General features: G+C 31.6%; 4 protein-coding genes across 4 annotated transcripts; 2 read left to right on the top strand and 2 right to left on the bottom strand.

The window, feature by feature from the left end:
* Window positions 1-818: 818 nt before the first annotated feature.
* LOC130940761 (glycerol-3-phosphate acyltransferase 1) lies at window positions 819-3,384 on the bottom strand. Its single transcript, XM_057868992.1, has 3 exons — window positions 2,470-3,384; window positions 1,862-2,330; window positions 819-1,513 (listed from the first exon to the last, which is right to left on the bottom strand). The coding sequence occupies exons 1-3, from the start codon at window positions 3,220-3,222 to the stop codon at window positions 1,098-1,100; spliced, it is 1,638 nt and encodes a 545-aa protein (XP_057724975.1). The 5' UTR covers window positions 3,223-3,384; the 3' UTR covers window positions 819-1,097.
* A 6,499-nt stretch (window positions 3,385-9,883) lies between these two features.
* LOC130939236 (uncharacterized) lies at window positions 9,884-10,542 on the top strand. Its single transcript, XM_057867356.1, has 2 exons — window positions 9,884-10,136; window positions 10,283-10,542. The coding sequence occupies exons 1-2, from the start codon at window positions 9,884-9,886 to the stop codon at window positions 10,540-10,542; spliced, it is 513 nt and encodes a 170-aa protein (XP_057723339.1).
* A 1,934-nt stretch (window positions 10,543-12,476) lies between these two features.
* On the top strand, window positions 12,477-13,388 carry LOC130939237 (uncharacterized). The gene has a single exon (XM_057867357.1). The coding sequence runs from the start codon at window positions 12,477-12,479 to the stop codon at window positions 13,386-13,388; it is 912 nt and encodes a 303-aa protein (XP_057723340.1).
* Window positions 13,389-15,166: 1,778 nt separating this feature from the next.
* LOC130939238 (uncharacterized) lies at window positions 15,167-16,105 on the bottom strand. The gene has a single exon (XM_057867359.1). It carries the CDS (start codon window positions 16,103-16,105, stop codon window positions 15,167-15,169), a length of 939 nt encoding a protein of 312 aa, XP_057723342.1.
* Between the last annotated feature and the right edge of the window lie 2,296 nt (window positions 16,106-18,401).

Here is an 18,401-nt window from a genome sequence, read left to right on the forward strand (position 1 = left end):
TCCAAATTTTAAAAATGTCAAAGACTTATATGTATTTTCAAATTCTAAAAAATTTAAATGTTTGCCGATAAAAAAATTCATGACCTATTTATTCTTTTTTTTTTCTATTTTTTTATTAATCCAAATCGTGCTTACCTATATATATATAGGGTAGTCTTCTGATTTGAAGTTTTGAATGAACACACCAAAAGTAACATATACTATATAACAATTTCATTAAATATGAGGTCCCACCTTACACATTTGCTCTTTCACTCCCTAAATGCATATTTATTACTCATGTTTGCATATTTGCATTTCTTTTGTTTTTTAAGGTGATGTATTATATAAAAGCTCACACTTTCAAAAATTTTGTTTCTGAAGTTTACTCTATAGATACATGGTTAAAAAAAATTATTTATATATCTAAATAATATATATATTTACATATAAATATTAGTGCAGTTTAATTTATTTTTAATATAATTAATTTTAATATATACTTGATATAATTGAAAAATTAATTATAGAAACTAAATTTTTTTGCCGTTTTATTCACTAGACTTGACATACATTATTTTATTTATGAAAGTTAAGTATCAAATCACTTAAATTGAGCTAGACATTAACATGTCTATACTAAATTTGGGTGTTTTTTCAATGTTGTTGTCTTCTCTTGATATATTTTTAGGTTAAAAAAAAAGCTTTAACATTCATTATATTTAACTTTTCATTATTGTACGTATGGTTGACACTTGACACTATCATTTTCTAAATAAATATCACAATCATAAATGCTATATATCCAACAAGAACAACCAAAATGCTGGCAACTCCAGAATAATAATTGAGGGTAATTGTACAAAAATAAATAAACAATATGGAACTCCAAAATGTTGGTGAACACTTACATACAGATCATTCATTGGTACATAACTGTGGTTTTAAAATGCAATATCATTTAAAACAGTTTATAAAAAAATTAGGAACTACTATTATTAGACAGAGACCACATAAAATTGTTTCTACATAAACTTAATAATTGAGAATCGTCAGATGAAATGATATGATCGACTAAGATGACATCTAACTGTTTTCAACTATTAACTTCACGACAGCTAAGTTTCTTCCTTATTATTGTTGGTGTTATGTTGTTGATTGACAATGCCTTCATTCCCTGCAAGCATCAAGTACTTATCCCTCCGAGTGAGAGTAGTGCACTGAAATCCCAAAGCAAGAGCCAATTGGCTCTGAATATAGTTAGCCACCTCACAACTGGACCTGCCTCCAGCACATGTAAGCTCCTTAGGAACCTTCCCAAGGATGTGAATGTGGTAACATGGCCGAGGATTCATGAAGAAGAAGATGGGGTCCAAACACTTCAAGCCTGCTGCTGTGGTCCCATAGAACATGCTGACATGAGCATTCATAGCCACAGGAACTATTTCATCAGCCAACTCAGCAAACAATGAGCTAAATCTTAATAGGTATGGCTCCCTACAAGTTGTTCCTTCTGGACATACTACCAAGTCACCTGTTTTCCACACACCAAATCACAATCAATTCTTACTAATTGCAAAGTTTTTCTTTCTTTAACAATAGTTTCCATAACATTTGTTATGTGATAAATTAAGTTTTGACGTATAGATGATAATTTAGTCAAAGATCTAAAAATATCTAAAGATTTTTATCTATTATCCTTACTGGAAGATAATTTCAGTTAAATCAATTCTTAGTAATTGCGAAATTTATGATCTTTGTTTTCTTTATCTCTTTAAGAACATTTTCCTTTTATGCTATAGTTTCTATAACATTTGAAAAATCAGATATGAACAGAAACAGAAAAGGAAAGAAGACAAAAAGTGCAGAAACACAAAATTACCTTCACTTAGCAACTTTTGCATGGTTTGAGCATCTTGTTTTCTATCCCTTGTGAGTCTGACAGTCCTAATTGGAGCTATGAACTCTGACACCTTACTCAAACTATATGTGACTGCAGTCAAAGGCTTAGCCAAACAAGTGCTTAAGAAAACAGGATCAAGGAGTGTCCTATGTGTGCAAACATACAGAACCCCTTTCTTCTGTTCTGAACTTTGAGACCTCATTATTCCTTTCACATTCAGGTTTATGCCACTCCAAACTCCAAGTATCATTGCCCATTTGTATGGAAGCAAGATCCCAACAAGGATTCTATATATGGCCAGAAGAATCCCAATTGGGAGCCACATGAACATCAATAATGTTGCTGATGGGGTTGGCAAGAATGCCAACCTTCCATCATGGAAGATTAAGGGCTTTGGATATTTTTCCCTTCCCAACATTGGGCTTGGATTGTTCACCACATAACCTTCCTGTCATTATCAATAATACACTTAATTAAAACATGTCTACTATAAAGTTTACCATAAACAACAACGACTATACTATGTGTATACCAAAATCAGTAATGTGGTATGCCAAGAAGGTTAAGTTTACTATGTATGTGTTTACCTTGCAAAGTGACATGAAAATATGATCATCAAAACTTGAGCTTCCAATACCAATATCTGGTTTTCTGTCACCAAAATACTCTTTGAGTGCTCTATGCTTCACAAGCAAGCCAGAATCAGAGACAAAACCAGTGAAGTAGGTACCAAAAGTTTGCAACTCTGTGCCTATAACATTACAAACACTCAAATACTCCTTCAGAAACCCTTCAACCATGACTCTAGGAACACTTGTGAACACAACTTTGGAACTTGATGAAGCCATAACCTCATAAGCATGAAGGTTGAGATTCTCCAAATAGAATTTAGGCAGCACTGCCCTTGAAACACATTCCATGTCCTTGATTCTCAGGCCACAGAATGTGATGAAGGTCATGAGTTTAAGGTTCATGTCATAGTTCAAAATGAGGAGGAGAGGACAAGAGAGAAGCAAGAGAAGTGCCCTTAAAATGCTGCCACCTTCAAAGGCAACAAGCATGAAGAAAGGGAAGAAGGAGTGTGTATTTAGCAACACTTTGTGAACGTCGCAAAAAGCAAGTGTTGGTTGTGAAGCTCTAAGAGCCTCTAAGTCACATTTTGTGACACTTGGAAAAGACAAACAAGGTTGTTGAAGATGTTGTGGTTTTGATGAGATGATGCTATATTCAAAATTGAACCAATAACTCTTCATTTTCCTTGCTGCTCTATAGAAAGAGTTAGCAAGAAGTTGGTACAAAACCCAATCAAGAAGCCTAAGAAGCACCATTGGAAACACCATGATGATGATGAAAAGAAGATCAAAGAAGAAAAGGGTAGCAAGAATGAGAGAGAAAGAGAAGAGAAGAGTATATGTGGTGAAGAGAGGAAGAGAGTGTACAGAGAATATTTATAGAGACATTAAAAAGGGTTCAGAAATCAGAAGAAAAGAAGGTTGACTGTGGCATTTGGTTAAACACACCGCTGGCATTAACTTCAATTGCTTCTCTTATTAGATTTTATTTAATAATTTATTATATGTTATGGTTTCATGCAAAGATGTTGTTGTAGTTGTTATGATCTTAGATTGCATTGCATGTATGATGTATGTGAAAACATGTTCTCATATAGTCTTTGCTTGGCAACTGACATATATACAGTAGGTAGGTTAAAATGTTGGTGACCCTCTTTGGAGATTTTCAGTTTTTTTTTTTTTTTTTTTTGGAGAAATTATTAGGCTCCAAACACATGCTGTACTACTACCTAGTTTTAATGACATTGGAATGTGTGAATATCATTCAAATCTTAAGAAAATATGTAACATGTTAGAAGATTAAATAAGTAAGATGTTTTATTTATTTAGAGTAATTCTTTGTTATACTTTAATTCCACATGAAATGTAGGGTTTATATTATTGAGAAAAAAAGATGTTTCTTTTTTTTTATTTCTACACTTTTAATATTTAAAAATACTATTTATACCTACTAAAATCAACAATTATATATTTTTGTATAATTAAATATATGTATAATTTTATTTATTTTTAATATATAATTTATATTTTAATATATATTTTACACTAATGAATGATTTTAATATATATCTAATATGGTTGTTTAATATTATTATATTTTTTATGGTAAAACAATTATCAAATGGAGTCTTAGAACATATTTAATGAGTTTCAAAAAATATTTATTATAATCACTTATTGTTCTTTAATTATGATTTATAGAAAATAAGTAATATTACTTTTACATCCAAATTAATATCCAAGTTAAATCTAAAGATAGAAAAAAAATTGAATGAATAATTATGAGTCACGATTATAATTTAATTTAATGTAAAAACTATATTTTTAGAAAGTATATATAAAAAATGATTATTAGTTGTATCATTGTGTATAACTGTATATTAGTATATATGATTATGATTATATTAATAAGTAGTGTGGTTCAATAAGGATACGGTTTGTTTTCAAAAACAAGATAGGATAAGACACTGATAAATAGAAATACAAAATTTTATATTTTTGTATTTTGTTTGGTGATAAATTAGAATAAATTATGAAAATCTAATTTATTCTCATTTTTCTTTATTCAAAAAATTTGAGATAAAAAATATAATAATAAAAAATATAATTATAAAAAATTAATAAGAATAATAAAAAAATAAACAATAAGTTGTGTTTTTTGTTAGTATCTCCGTTATTTTTTTTGTTAAGATAGACACAAAATACACTAATTCTAGACATATTGTTTCTATCCATGTTTTCTCTACCAAACACGACTTTTTGTCTCTGTGTCGTTGTTTTAGTATATTGTCTCTGTAAACAGCCTAACATACAAGTAATACTAATTATAGCAAAAGCTTTTGAGTAAATTTTTTATTTTTGTGTATTTTTAATTTTTTATGTCATATAGAGGCCAATAGAAATTAAAGTTAGATCACCCACATCATCAGATAAATTTGACAATTTTCAGAAGTTATTTGAACTTTGAAGCTCATAGAAAGTCAAATTGATCCTCTCAATATAACTTTGACTTTTTTTTTTCTTCTTTTCTTCCCATGTCTTATTAGTAGAACAAATTGACTTTTGTCACTCTTGTTCCTTTGTCCATTCCCAAGGCACCTGAATTTGGGACAGTTAATTGGTTTGAATTTTAATTGCATAGTTAATATGTTGTCTGTGAATGAAGTCATAGCTGCCTCATGCTGAGTATAATTCACAAATAAGACCAATAATCTTTAACCTAGATATTAAATTATTAGCCACTTAAGCAAAATCATATAGTACATGATACTAATTTCATGAATAAGATTTTATCATTGTTATTTTTTGTAATTTCCTACAAGCTAGGTAATTAAAGTAGGTTAAGGCGGAACCAACTTAATTAATTGCTCTAATAAGTAGTAGTGAAATATGATTATGATGATGGCATAATGCTTTTAATTTGGTACAACTTGTAAGAAAAATCTTATGATGATAATAAACCTTATCATGTAATACACATTTAGTTTGGTTTGGTGAACCTTTTAAATCATTTGATATGTCTGTCCAATGGGCACATAGTTTGCATGGAGACATATAGGAACACTCATGAATCTATGCCTTCTCTTTTTGATATGAACCTTTTAAATCATTTGATATGAAAAATTCTCATTCGTATATAACAATTAACAAACTGAATCTTACAAGTAATTGCTAATCACATTGTTGGTTTATCTTCTACATAATAATAATAATAATTATTATATTATTATTATACTTCAGGTGAATCCACTAGGCTTTATATAGTATCGTTTTTCTTTTCTGGGCCAGGAAAAGAGCTATATACCATTCAAAAGGCCCAGTTGAACTTGTATGAAGACTGTTTACAAAGTTTTTGGACTGTCAGTCCCATTCCATTTTAAATCATTGAATACAGTAACATCTAAATACCAAAAATAGAAAGTTTTAGATCCGTGTTTGGAAGAATTATAAATAATTTTTAAAAATTTTAAAACAAAAATATTATATTTTATATTTGGTTGAGAGTTTAAAAAGCTATGTTTAAATAAATTTAATTTTAGAAAATAGAATCTAACAAAGTAATACTTGAATTACACGCATTCAAAAATAATCCATCCATTCATTTAGTCTTTCAAATATTTTAATTTTGATAAAATAATTTTAAATAAAAGAAATGCACTCATTTCTCTTCGAATATCATAAAAGTTTGACAAACTTTAAACTTTTCTAATTTTCCAGGAGATAACTTTAATAAAAAATTTTAAATTAAACTTTTGTGTAATCTTTAAAGAGTTATGAGTGTCTTTAATTTATTTAAAAATTATTTTGTTATAACGACAATTTTTTTGTGTGTCAAAATAATAATTTGTCCACCAAATATTAGGGATGACAACGGGTATCCACGGGCCTCGGAGGGCGGGGACGTGCCCCCCTCCTGCTTCCATATCCAGTTCCCGTCCCCGTCCCGTCCTTGTCACGAATAACAGGGGATTCCACGGATATCCGCGAATTTTTAAAAAATTAAAAAATTGAAAAAAAAAGAAACTATATTAATCATCATGTTCCTTATCTCTAAAGCATTAACAATAACAAGAATATTAACAATATGTTTTTTTTTTCTCCAAAAACATTAACAACAACAAAGACATTAATATGTTCATAGTTTCTAAAGACATTAACAACAACAAACAATATCAAACATATCCATAAAATAACCAAAGTATCAAATATATCAAAAAATCACAAAGCATATTCATCACATTGTAGAATTCTCAAACCTTTTTTATGATATAATGGTAGTGATGATAGATTCTGATTTGTTTGAATCGTACATCAAAAAGAAGAATACTATTAAACAATGTTCTAAAAATCGGACCGGATCAGCCGGTTCAACCGGATTAACAGAAAACCGGTCACCTAACCAGTCCGGTCCACCAACAAAATTGCCCTGCAAAAAACCGGTTGAAAAATCGGCCGAACCAGTGAATCGGGTCGGTTCATGCAGGCACCGGTTTTCTCTCCTAAAAATGAAACGGCGCCGTTTTGAATTTTTATCTTTTTTTTTAAAAAAATGGTGAAACTGAGAACTGAAAAACGCGTGTTGAATTGGTGAATTCACCATACCCTAATCCCTAATCTGGTAATCCAAGAAAGAAGCAAGAACTAAGAAGCCAAGAGGCAAGAACACTCCCACTCCCCGTCGAAGAACAACCTCCATGAATCCAAATCGACGCCGGCGCTAGGGCCAGTCACCGTCGCGGGTCGCGGGCACTCACCGTCGCGGGTCAGTCACCGTCGCGGGTCAATCTCCATTAGTTCAATTCTCCAATGTTCAATTCTGCTCTGTTGAATACTTGAATGCCATATGAATTCTATGAAATATGAACTATGAGTTGATATATTGGTCTGGATTCTGGGTTTTTCAATTCTGCAATGTTCAATTTTTTTATTTCTTCAATTCTGCTCTCTTGAATACTTTGAATGCCATATGAATTCTATGAACTATGATTATGTATTGAATTTTTTTAATTTCACTCTATATTTAATTAAATCGGTTCAACCACAGTTGAACTATTGAACCATTGAACCAGTCACTTGACCGGTTCGATGACCGGTCCGATTTTTGCAACCTTGCTATTAAGAGTATTACTCAATATAAATCATGGATCAGAATCACATTAACCTAAAATATAAATCATGAATCAAAATCTCATTAACCTAACTTCAAATTAATTCAAAATTGACTCAGAAATATAAATCAGAATTAGAAATACTATTTGTACAATGGGCTATTGAGTTACAAAATGAACATCTTCCATACCATCTAGAATAACCATCCGAGTACTAGGGACATCTTTCTAAAAACTTAAACTAATTTTGGGACCAAGAATCGAATTCTTAACTTTTTGGATCTAGCACTCTAATACCATGTCATAATACCACTCATCCCAAAAGTTTCAGCTGATGAGAAAAGGTAACACTAATGATTATATCTCTAACACTCTCTAAACCTTCATTGTACACGTTGTATAAATATTCCATTGGCTCCTCATACTTTCCCAACTCATAAATATAAATTAAAAATAAAAAATTCAGAATCGAAATCAGATTAACCTAACTTCAGATTAATTCAACAAGTGTAATAACCCGTGCTATGCATGTGATAAGATTGAAATTATAATTTTAAATGGTTCTATTAAAATTAATTTGAATTGTAATAATTTAATTAATAAAAAGTAATATGATGTGTATTGTTCATTTTTTTTTAAATATGGTATTAAGTGTATTAACTCAAATGTAGCTTTTAAGTGTATAAAAATTATGTTTGAATGATGAATTCTCTAAATGAAATTATCCCATTTAGAATATTTAAATTATGATTTCAATAATAAATTACAATTATGATTTAAAAAAAAAATTTGATATGATATTACATTTTTTTCTCCACTTCACTATTAATATACTGATATTACAAGTCTATATTATAGTATTTTACTGAATCTCGACTGAAAAAGAAAATAGTTACGTGTTTCTATCCTTCAATTTATTTAATACATCATGTGCTAACACTAACGATATTTTTTTAAAAAAATATATTGATAAAAATAGATATAATATGATTACAAATATAACATAAATAAATAAAATATATAAATAAATGCTAAACCAATATACTTATCAATGTCTTTGTTAAATTTTATAAATTAGAGAATAATTATGTATTCGATTGTTTGGTGATTACATAAATGATCAATTTTCTGCTTATTCTCTCACTGTTATTCAGACAGTATTTTTTGTTCTCCAAGGAGTACACTAGTACTAGATTAATGTTTATATTGTGTAGCTTGGATTGGATGATCATATGTTCAATTCTCAATGTAGTGTGGTAGTTTTGACATCTTTGTATTTTGAAAGAATTGAAATGTTTGTTATAAGACCACTGCATATGGCGTATCCCTTCTATGTAATTGTGTATCAAGTTTGATTGTGATATTTTTTTTATTGTTACTTTCTTTACATTATTTATATGTTTATTCTGAAATTAGTATTCAAATTAAACATCATGTTCTATCTTAAAGGAAACAAGAGAAGCTTTTCAATTTCAATTGTAGATAAAGAATGTGTACTATTGTGTGTAAAGCTTAAACTAAAAGTAGTCTTGGTTATCAGCTTTGTATAGTTGGTCTTAGTTGAATGGTCTAACAAAAACTACCAAATCAGGTTTTATTCTAACTAACTCTAATTGGTTATTGCACGTGAATATTTATTGTGTATTTGAATACTAAAAAAAAGGCTAGAAGTAATAAATTTGTATTAACTAATGGGTCGATCACTCTGCATCATAGTATATCTTGAAGCTGAGCCTTGTATAAATATGTTTCTTATTTTATAATCTCAGTGATACTTGCCTTAGAGCATCCAAGACAAAAAAAAGTGATATACTTGTCTTCACTTTGCAAGCTAAGATCATTTCCCAATCTCAGCTATATATCTATCTCATGTTGAATGTTGCTCTTGAAATTTGGAATTGTCCTCGCATAACACAACTTGTATTTTTTATAAGGTTGTGCATGTTTCCTATTCCACCCATGCTATTCAAACTCTTGTGATTCTTCCAGAACTTTTGATTTCTCACAAAAGGTTCAACTATTTTAATCTTTATTATATACACACTAATTTGATCAAGTGGCTAACTAAAAGGGTCATATTGGTGGACTGCTGCTTCATATTAGAGCTTTTACTCAAGTACCATTTTAACCAGAGGACCAGTCATGATGCCATTTTTCTGTCACCACGGTTACAGACCTATGTAGGCTTAGATTTGGTGTTGCTCGAGAATCAAGTTCCTTTCTTTGTTCTTGAGAAGCTTTTCAATCTAGCTTTTCCTTCTACTTTGAATAGTGGCAACCCAAGCCATCCTTCTTTATTATTAAGGCTCGCTCTTGTTTATATGGTTCCTCACAGTACCATTCCCGGTGATATTGATGAGCTAATCTTATCCGGTGTTGGTAACATAACTCATTTCACAGATTTATCAAGAAAGTTTCTATTAGCATCCTCTCACTTATTCCAACCATCAGCCTCTGTATGCTCAAGAGAAGCACAGCTAACACAACTCTATAGTGCAATTGAGTTGAAGGAAGCAGGAGTGAAGTTTGAGGTAAACAAAAATAGTCAATGCTTACAGGACTTGGAAATTTCAGGTCATACTCTCAGAATTCCTTTTACTAGAGTGCATGACTGGACTGAAGTTGTTTTGAGAAATTTGTTAGCTTTCGAGCAATGCCATTGTATCAGTGAATCCTATCTCGCTGACTATATCTTTTTCTTGGATTTTCTTATGATGTAGATTTGCTGATTAAGAAAGGAATAATTGAGAATTGGTTAGGTGATAGCAATGCAGTGGCTACAATGTTCAATGGTCTTGCAGTGAATCTTGTGAATGTAGGTTTTAATGTGAAATATTCCTGTATTTTTAAAGGCTTGAATGCTTTCTGTAAGAAACCTTGGAACAGAAGAGTAGCAACTTTGAAGCGCTACTACTGCAACACTCCGTGGAAGACGGTAGCTTCCATTGCTGGAATTTTTCTACTCAAGCATGTTCAATGAGAATTTAATTTCTTGGATGTGAGAAAAATATGAATTTATTATCGATGATTGATAGTTGAGACAATAATTCATACAAAAAAATATTGTAAGCCAAACTTGGAGGCCAGGTGAACTACTAACTCACTGAATTTTGCTTTCTTCCAACACAAGAAATGTTTAAAAACTGTGATTAATCACATGGGGGAAAAGCCATGTTACAGATTTCTTAAAAAACAATCTATTTATTAGTGAGGATTAAATACAACTTTTGCATGATGCAATATAAAAGTAATAAAATCAGGAAAAGTTTTGCAGCCATCTGTGTTTGTAAGCGCTACCAACACACATACAATTACAATGGATCATCAAGGACATATTCTGACTAAGAAACTAGAAACAAGAGTTGACCAAGTTCATGAACAAGTCAACTACTACACAGTTCAAGCTGATGGAACATGCGATGTTATTCTGTATTTTTTATGCGATTCGAATCCAGAGAAATCACTTTCAATGCACAAGTTTAGGACACCTAGCTAGCAGCTTCCCCTTCATATGAATTTTAATGTTCAATATTTCTGCATGTTTGAGAAGTTGAATGATTTCTGTAATCATCCTTGGAACAAAAAAGTTGCCACTTTGAAGCTTGATTATTGCAACACTCCATGGAAGACAGTAGCTTCAATTGCTGGAATTTTTCTCATTATTCTCACTATTATTCAGACAGGATTTTCTATCCTCCAAGTAGTACTAGCTTAATGCATGTGCTTTGTAGCTTGGATGATGATTATATACTAATGTGTCAATCACTCATCATGGTATATCTTGAGGCTGAGCCTTGAATAAATATGTTTCTTATTTCATAATCACAGTGATATATACTTGCCTTAGAGCATCCAAGAAAAAAATGATATACTTGTCTTATCTTTGCAAGCTAAGATCATTATACTTGTCTTTATTTTTTTCCCAATCTCAGCTATATATATCTATCCTCATGAAATTTGAAATTGTGGTTGCATAACACAATTTTTTTTATAAGGTTGTGTGTCCTATTCCACCCATGCTATACAATCTCTTGTTTGATTGTGAAACAATGATTACTGACACAAGGTTCAACTTGTGTTTTGTTGTGTTGTGTAGGGTACTGAGTCAAAGGCCACACTCTCATATCGTTTCACTTTTCAAATACACAAAGGCTGAAAGGTGAGTGTGCCTTATTATATCGCATTATCCTCCAATGTTTTTTTTAACTTTCTGCTATTATTAACTAATATAGAATCTATCTATTATAATATATAAAAAGAGACCAAAATAATATTTAACAAACTAATAACACCTAAGATTTTAAATTTTCTCTGGATTTGCCATATTAACACTAAGCTTTGTTTGTAGCAACATAGAAAAAAAAGTCTATCTATATAACTACATGTAAAATATCACAGTAAATAGCATCTATGTAATCAAATAATCAATACCATAATTTCTTCCATAGTGTTGTAACCAATAAGTATATAAAATTCTAACTAAAAAGGAAAAGTATTAATCTATTGATATAGATGGCAACTCCGAATCCTAATGACGGTGTAATGAAGATTGAAGCAATGTTGGAGAAGGGACAACCTCGCTTTACAAAGGAATGTTGCATCTACAGGGTTCCCCACAACATCCGCAAGCTTAAAGAAGATGCATACACTCCAGAGATTGTTTCCATTGGTCCTTTTCACCATGGAAATGAAAAATTGCTAAAGATGGAGGACCATAAAAGATTATATTGCAAACAATTCATTGAAAGATCCGAGACAAACAAGTTAGAAAGTTTTGTGAATTGCGTGCAAGAGCTTGAGCCAAAGATTCGTGGTTGTTACTCAGATGACATCAAGCTTAGTAAGGAAGAACTTGTTATGGTGATCTTGGTGGACTGCTGCTTCATATTAGAGTTTCTACTCAGGTACCATTTCATGCTTACACGTGGCGACGATGCTATTCTTTTGCCACCACGGCTAAGGCTTTATATACAATATGATTTGTTGTTGCTTGAGAATCAAGTCCCATTCTTTGTTCTTGACAAGCTTTACAATCTGGTTTTTCCTTCTACCTTCATTGGTGGGAGCGAGAGCCAGAGCCACGACAGGCATCCTTCGTTGTTAAGTCTCGCTCTTTATCATATAGTTCCTGGTAGAATAATCTTTCCTGGTGATTTTAAGGGTGACTTATCAGTATCCAATGTTGGTGGAATAGCTCATTTCACAGATCTTTCTAGAAAGCTTCTATTATTGTCCTGTAACTTATCAATCTCTAGATGTTCAAGAGAAGCACAGATAGTGCAAATTTATAGTGCAACTGATTTGAAGGAAGCAGGAGTGAAGTTTGAGGTAAAGAAAGCTAGTCAATGCTTACTAGACTTGCAACTTTTTGGTCATACTTTGAGAATTCCATTCTTTAGAGTGGAGGATACTACTGAAGTTGTTTTGAGAAATTTGTTAGCTTTCGAGCAATGCCATTGTATCAATGAATCCTATCTCGCTGACTATATCGTTGTCTTGGATTTTCTTATCAACACGGACAAAGATGTGGATTTGCTGATTAAGAAAGGAATAATTGAGAATTGGTTAGGTGATAGCAATGCAGTGGCTAAACTGTTCAATGGCCTTGCAGTGAACATTTTGACTCCAGATTTTAATGAGAAATATTCCCATATTTTTCAAAGGTTGAATGCTTTTTGTGCACGCCCTTGGAACAAAAAAGTTGCGACTTTGAGGCGCGATTATTGCAACACTCCATGGAAGACGGTAGTTTCCATTGCTGGAATTTTTCTGCTTGTTCTCACTGTTGTTCAGACAGTATTTTCTATTCTCCAAGGAGTACACTAGTACTAGATTCATGTTTGATATCTTTGTATTTGGGAAGAATTGAAGTGTTTATTATGAACACTTTGTTATGAAGTAATTGAAGACCACTGGATATGGCAGCTCCCTTCTCTGTAATTCTTTATCAAGTTTGAATGTGATATTTTTTTATTGTTGCTTTCTAGTTTCTATACATTATTTACACATCTTAATTCTGAAATTAGTATTCAAACATCATGTTCTATCTTAGAAAGAGTGAGGGCTTTCCAATTTCAACTGTAAGATAAAGATCAATATGCATTTCTAGACTAACATTGTTGGCTAATCACCGCAAGAAACTCCTTTTCTTACTCATACCCCCTATCTACCCAAGCCTCAAAGCATTCCTTAGAGGACCCGCCCAAAGAAAAAGTACTGCACCGTTTCGAGTCACCCATACACAGCACACAATTTACATACCCAAGTTGTTTTGAGAAATTTGTTAGCTTTCGAGCAATGTCACTGTATATACGAATCCTACCTCACTGACTATATCTTTGTCATTGATTTTCTTATCAACACAGATAAAGATGTGGATTTGTTGATTAAGAAAGGAATAAATGAAAATTAGTTAGGTGATAGCAATGCAGTGGCTAAAATGTTCAATGGTCTTGCCGTGAACATTTTGACTTCAGATTTTAATGAGAAATATTCTTGTATTCTTAAAGGCTTGAATGATTTCTGTGAGAAGCCTTGGAACAGAAAAGTAGCAACTTTGAAGCGCGACTACTGCAACACTCCGTGGAGGACGGTAGCTTCCATTGCTGCCATTTTTCTGCTTATTCTCACCGTTGTTCAAACAATATTTTCGATCCTCTAAGTAATACACTAGTACTATATTATTAATGTTCGTCTTGTGTTGTTTGGATTGAATTGGATTATGTTAATGTTCAATACTTCAATATGGTGTGATAGATTTAATATATTTGTATTTTAAAGTAATTGAAATGTTTGTTATCAATATGGATAACCCATGTATTTATTGAAAGCCACTTCATATTTTTTTTTATTATCGTGAGAAATTTCGACCCAAAAAGGAGAATTGTTCAGCCCAATTACAAACAACATATAATCTCTAAAAAATTATCTCCTAATCACCTATTATTCTTAAGCACCTAAAGGGATATTTTCCTCCCTCAAACCACTTCATATGGTAGCTCCCTTTTCTATAATTGTATCAAGTTTGAATGTGATTTTTTTTATTGTTGTATTCTATATGTTATTTATACGTGTTTATTATGAAGTTAGTATTCAAACTCAATTGGGTTTCTGAATTTGCAGGTGAACCTTAATTTAATTTCTAAAATTTGTATTGCTTCTATTTAGTCTCTAAACATTGCCAACGTAACTCATGTTAATTCTTTTGGGATAATTTTTAAGTACTTACAGAAAATTAGGAGAACACTAAGGACAACAATATGCTTTATCATAAAACGAGTTAATGACATAAAGGCAAATAAACCTAAAAAGTGATAATTAAATAGAAATTAACATAAAAATAAGAACAATTAAAATATTATTAACAGAAGAAATTAAAACATACATCAGTATGACAAATATGACTAAGTCAAAATTTGACTGAAGCTACAAACCAAGCGTACGGATTTCACAGTTTCATCACACTAAGATGAATTAAAAAAGAAAGTAGTTGGCTCGAGTTTGTTTGAGAAACATTGGTAAAGAAAATTGTGAAAAGAATAATAATATAGCACTTAGCAAAAGAGTTGAATCCAACACTTTGATAACAGTTTCAGAGCTTTGTACTAAAACTTTTGGGGAACCGCTTTATTATTCATTCTTCCCCTTTTGAAGATCTTGTTCCTTCTCCTCTCTTCAGTGGACCACTTTTCCGTCAAAGCCTTCCAAGTAATTTCAAAGCTCTCACTGAATCTCCTTGCAACTCTATGAATCTGATCCCTTTGAGGGTACATGAATCCATAAGAAAACAAAAGCCTCATATCGTTTGCAAATTCATGAGGCCCTGAATACACGAATTTGTGCAGCTTTGACTCTATATCCTCAAACCCTATTGGCTTCAACAACACACTCTCACATTTGTTACCAACAATCCCTAACTTCTTGGGATCCACAGTCTTATTGAAAGCCCAGCCATCTCTTCCAACCATGAAGCGCTTCAAGATCACCCAACACTGCATCTTTTGGTAACGATCCATTCTCTGCTCATTCAGAACAACCTTCATCTCCTCTTCCTTCTTCGAACCGGTTCTTGGGATTCTTGAACATGCATTGTGATGTTCTTCCTCTTCCTTCTTCGTGTTCTTCGAGTCAAGCACCTTAGAACCGGTTCTTGGGATTCTTAAACATGCATTGTGGTGTTCTTGCACAGAAGATTTTGTGGAAACAGAAACTTCAGAAGTTGCCAACTTTCTTCTCTTTCTGTCTCCGCGAGAATCAGCACCGTCATCGTCCTTCTTCTGTTTGCACTGTGCATCAGTTGACAAGGTTCTAGAACCTTCTGCATGGCTCTTTCCCACTACATTACACGAGTATTCAGTAGTGGTGCAATGCTGATCTTTCTTCCTCTTCTCGCCGCATGAATCAGAAACCATAAATTCTGGTCCACGCTTTTCAGTATCAGCATCATGCTTTAGTTTGCACTCTTCAGATGACACTGTTCTTGAACGCGGCAAACGAAGTTTAATTATGAGTCTCTTTCTTGGGGCAACCTCTGCCTCTGCCATTGAAAAGCTTGGTTGTTGATGTTTTGAGTGAACAAGGGTTTCAAGACTCGATCTTTGGTAGGATTAATTAAGGAAAGAAGAAACAAACAAGTTCGTGTGGGTACAATCACTACTACAATGTGATATAATATAGGATTAAAAGGGTTTGCTTTACCATTACTGGTTTACTTACAAAACAAGGCAAAATAACATATTGTGGTAGTTCTTTTTTAATATGGTTTGTTTGAGTTATCTTTTTTTGAGAGAGTTATCTTCTTTTAAAAAATTTTATAAAAAAATAAAAATAATTTTATGTTTGGATATATTATATAAATTTTTTTTTGTTTATTAATTATATTCAGGTATAATAATATAAAAATATATTTTTTATTTATTATGTAAAAATTATCTTTCTTACAAGAAAAAAAATCTTCTAAAAAAAAGATATAAATTATAGCTTTTTAAATTATCCGAAAAGATCTTTTGGATTAACTTAAACGAAAAGAATTACTTTTGTGTACACCTTTCTTTCATATACAATAATAAATAATAGAGGCATATTCAAATTAGTATAGAGTCATTGCATCTGTTTTGTTTTCTCAAGCTCTCTTTTGCTGTTATTTGTTCTTCAAGCAAGTTATCTAGTTAATTATGAGTTATTCTGTTGTGACTAGTCTTGGAGTTAGCAAGCTGACTCACCTTTCATTTACAATAGCTTATATATGTTGTACTTGAGACAGATAATAATTCTGATTCACAATACAAACATATTTTTCCATTTTCTGCACAACTTATCCCTAATGTTTATGTTTGCTATATATGATTTCAACCACTCTTACCTAAACACGAATTCTGGTGCTAAGTGCTATCATAGTAACACCATCATCATGGTTCTGACTTTGTTACTCCCTCTCTCCATGCCACTCTTATTCATTAAATTGGTGCCTTTCTGCTTATTTTTGTCATAATTGAGTTAAGACTGTTAATCCTTCTATTAGCAGGCAACTACTTAAGTGGTTAAAGAAAGAAGCGTCAATGTTTTAAGTATGGGAAAAATCTTTATCAACTTTTATATAATGTGTATTATAGCACGTTTATAAACTCTTACATTATCTTGGAGTCAAGAATTAACTTGTCTTTTGTCCAGAGGCATTTTAAAACAACCTTAGTCCCAATTGTACCATCACAAAAACTCCAAGCTGATGAAGGCAACACATATGCATCATTAGCACTTAGCAGAATGCAAAAGCATGATATTTTTTCCTCACTGAATGCAGAATAGGAAGATAAATGCCTTCTAATCAAAATTTTATTATCTTGCCATCCATGATGTAATGTTCTAAAATCAGAGTGACTACATGCAGAATAATGTGCTAGATTCTTAATTAACTAATCTAACAATCCACATTAAGCATAATGAAATCTCAATATCTGAGCTTCTTTCTGAATATGTCCATCTTTGTTTGTGCAAAAGTCCAAACTACGCACAACCAAATTGTTGCTACTATCCCGGTCTAAATTTCGTGCTCTTTCATTTCATTCTACTTCAACTTTCCTCACCTTTTATCTTGGCATTCTGGTTTGGTCTCTTCGGTCTCTTAGGACCAATTGTGAATAGGTATTATATTTATAATTGGTTGACTTTACATCTATAATTATTTTGATATATGTTGTTTTGACCTTATAATTACACTTACAAATATTATTACCAAAGAATTTTAAATTAAATTGAATAATCGATTTATTAGAACTAAATATTTATCTTTGTTAAGTTCATTTTAATATGCACATGAGATTATATATTTTTATGAGGCTATATGCGTGTTTGATGAAGCTTTATATTATTTTAAAATATTTGATTTTATTCGAATATGTATTTATTTTTCTTGAGCATTGAAGTATTTGTTGTTACTCACTTATTTTGAAATTGTGAAATATGTTCGAAATGCCTTAAGATTGAGAGAATATGATCGAAAAGGACTTGAATGAAAAAGTATTATTTGATTTGGTTTGATACATTATATGTTTGAAGACTGAAAAATTTGTTATATTTAAAATTTTATGTTTTGAATTGGTTTGGAAGGCTCATTAGAAAACTGTAGTTAACGGTGTAAGGTCCCACATCGGTTGGGGAGGAGAACGAAGCATGTATTATAAGGGTGTGGATACCTCTCCCTAACATGATGCATTTTGACGAGTGAGTATCGGGCTTCGGCTATCATCCCTATCATCAAAGGCAAAATCGTGAGGGTATGAAAACTCCCTTATTGATTCATTCATTCATATAAATTATTATTTTCTAAATACTTGAATATGT

This window comes from Arachis stenosperma, chromosome 7, assembly GCF_014773155.1.
Source record: "Arachis stenosperma cultivar V10309 chromosome 7, arast.V10309.gnm1.PFL2, whole genome shotgun sequence".
In the NCBI taxonomy this organism is placed as follows: Eukaryota; Viridiplantae; Streptophyta; class Magnoliopsida; order Fabales; family Fabaceae; genus Arachis; species Arachis stenosperma.

Coding starts and splice junctions, on each gene's coding strand:
- LOC130939237 (XM_057867357.1), top strand. CDS start 12,477: ATGCTTACACGTGGCGACGATGCTATTCTTTTGCCACCACGGCTAAGG.
- LOC130939236 (XM_057867356.1), top strand. CDS start 9,884: ATGGTTCCTCACAGTACCATTCCCGGTGATATTGATGAGCTAATCTTA. Junction 10,137..10,282: donor ACAGGACTTGGAAATTTCAG/GTCATACTCTCA, acceptor CTTATGATGTAG/ATTTGCTGATTAAGAAAGGA.
- LOC130939238 (XM_057867359.1), bottom strand. CDS start 16,105: ATGGCAGAGGCAGAGGTTGCCCCAAGAAAGAGACTCATAATTAAACTT.
- LOC130940761 (XM_057868992.1), bottom strand. CDS start 3,222: ATGGTGTTTCCAATGGTGCTTCTTAGGCTTCTTGATTGGGTTTTGTAC. Junction 2,331..2,469: donor TTTTCATGTCACTTTGCAAG/GTAAACACATAC, acceptor TGATAATGACAG/GAAGGTTATGTGGTGAACAA. Junction 1,514..1,861: donor GCAAAAGTTGCTAAGTGAAG/GTAATTTTGTGT, acceptor TGTGGAAAACAG/GTGACTTGGTAGTATGTCCA.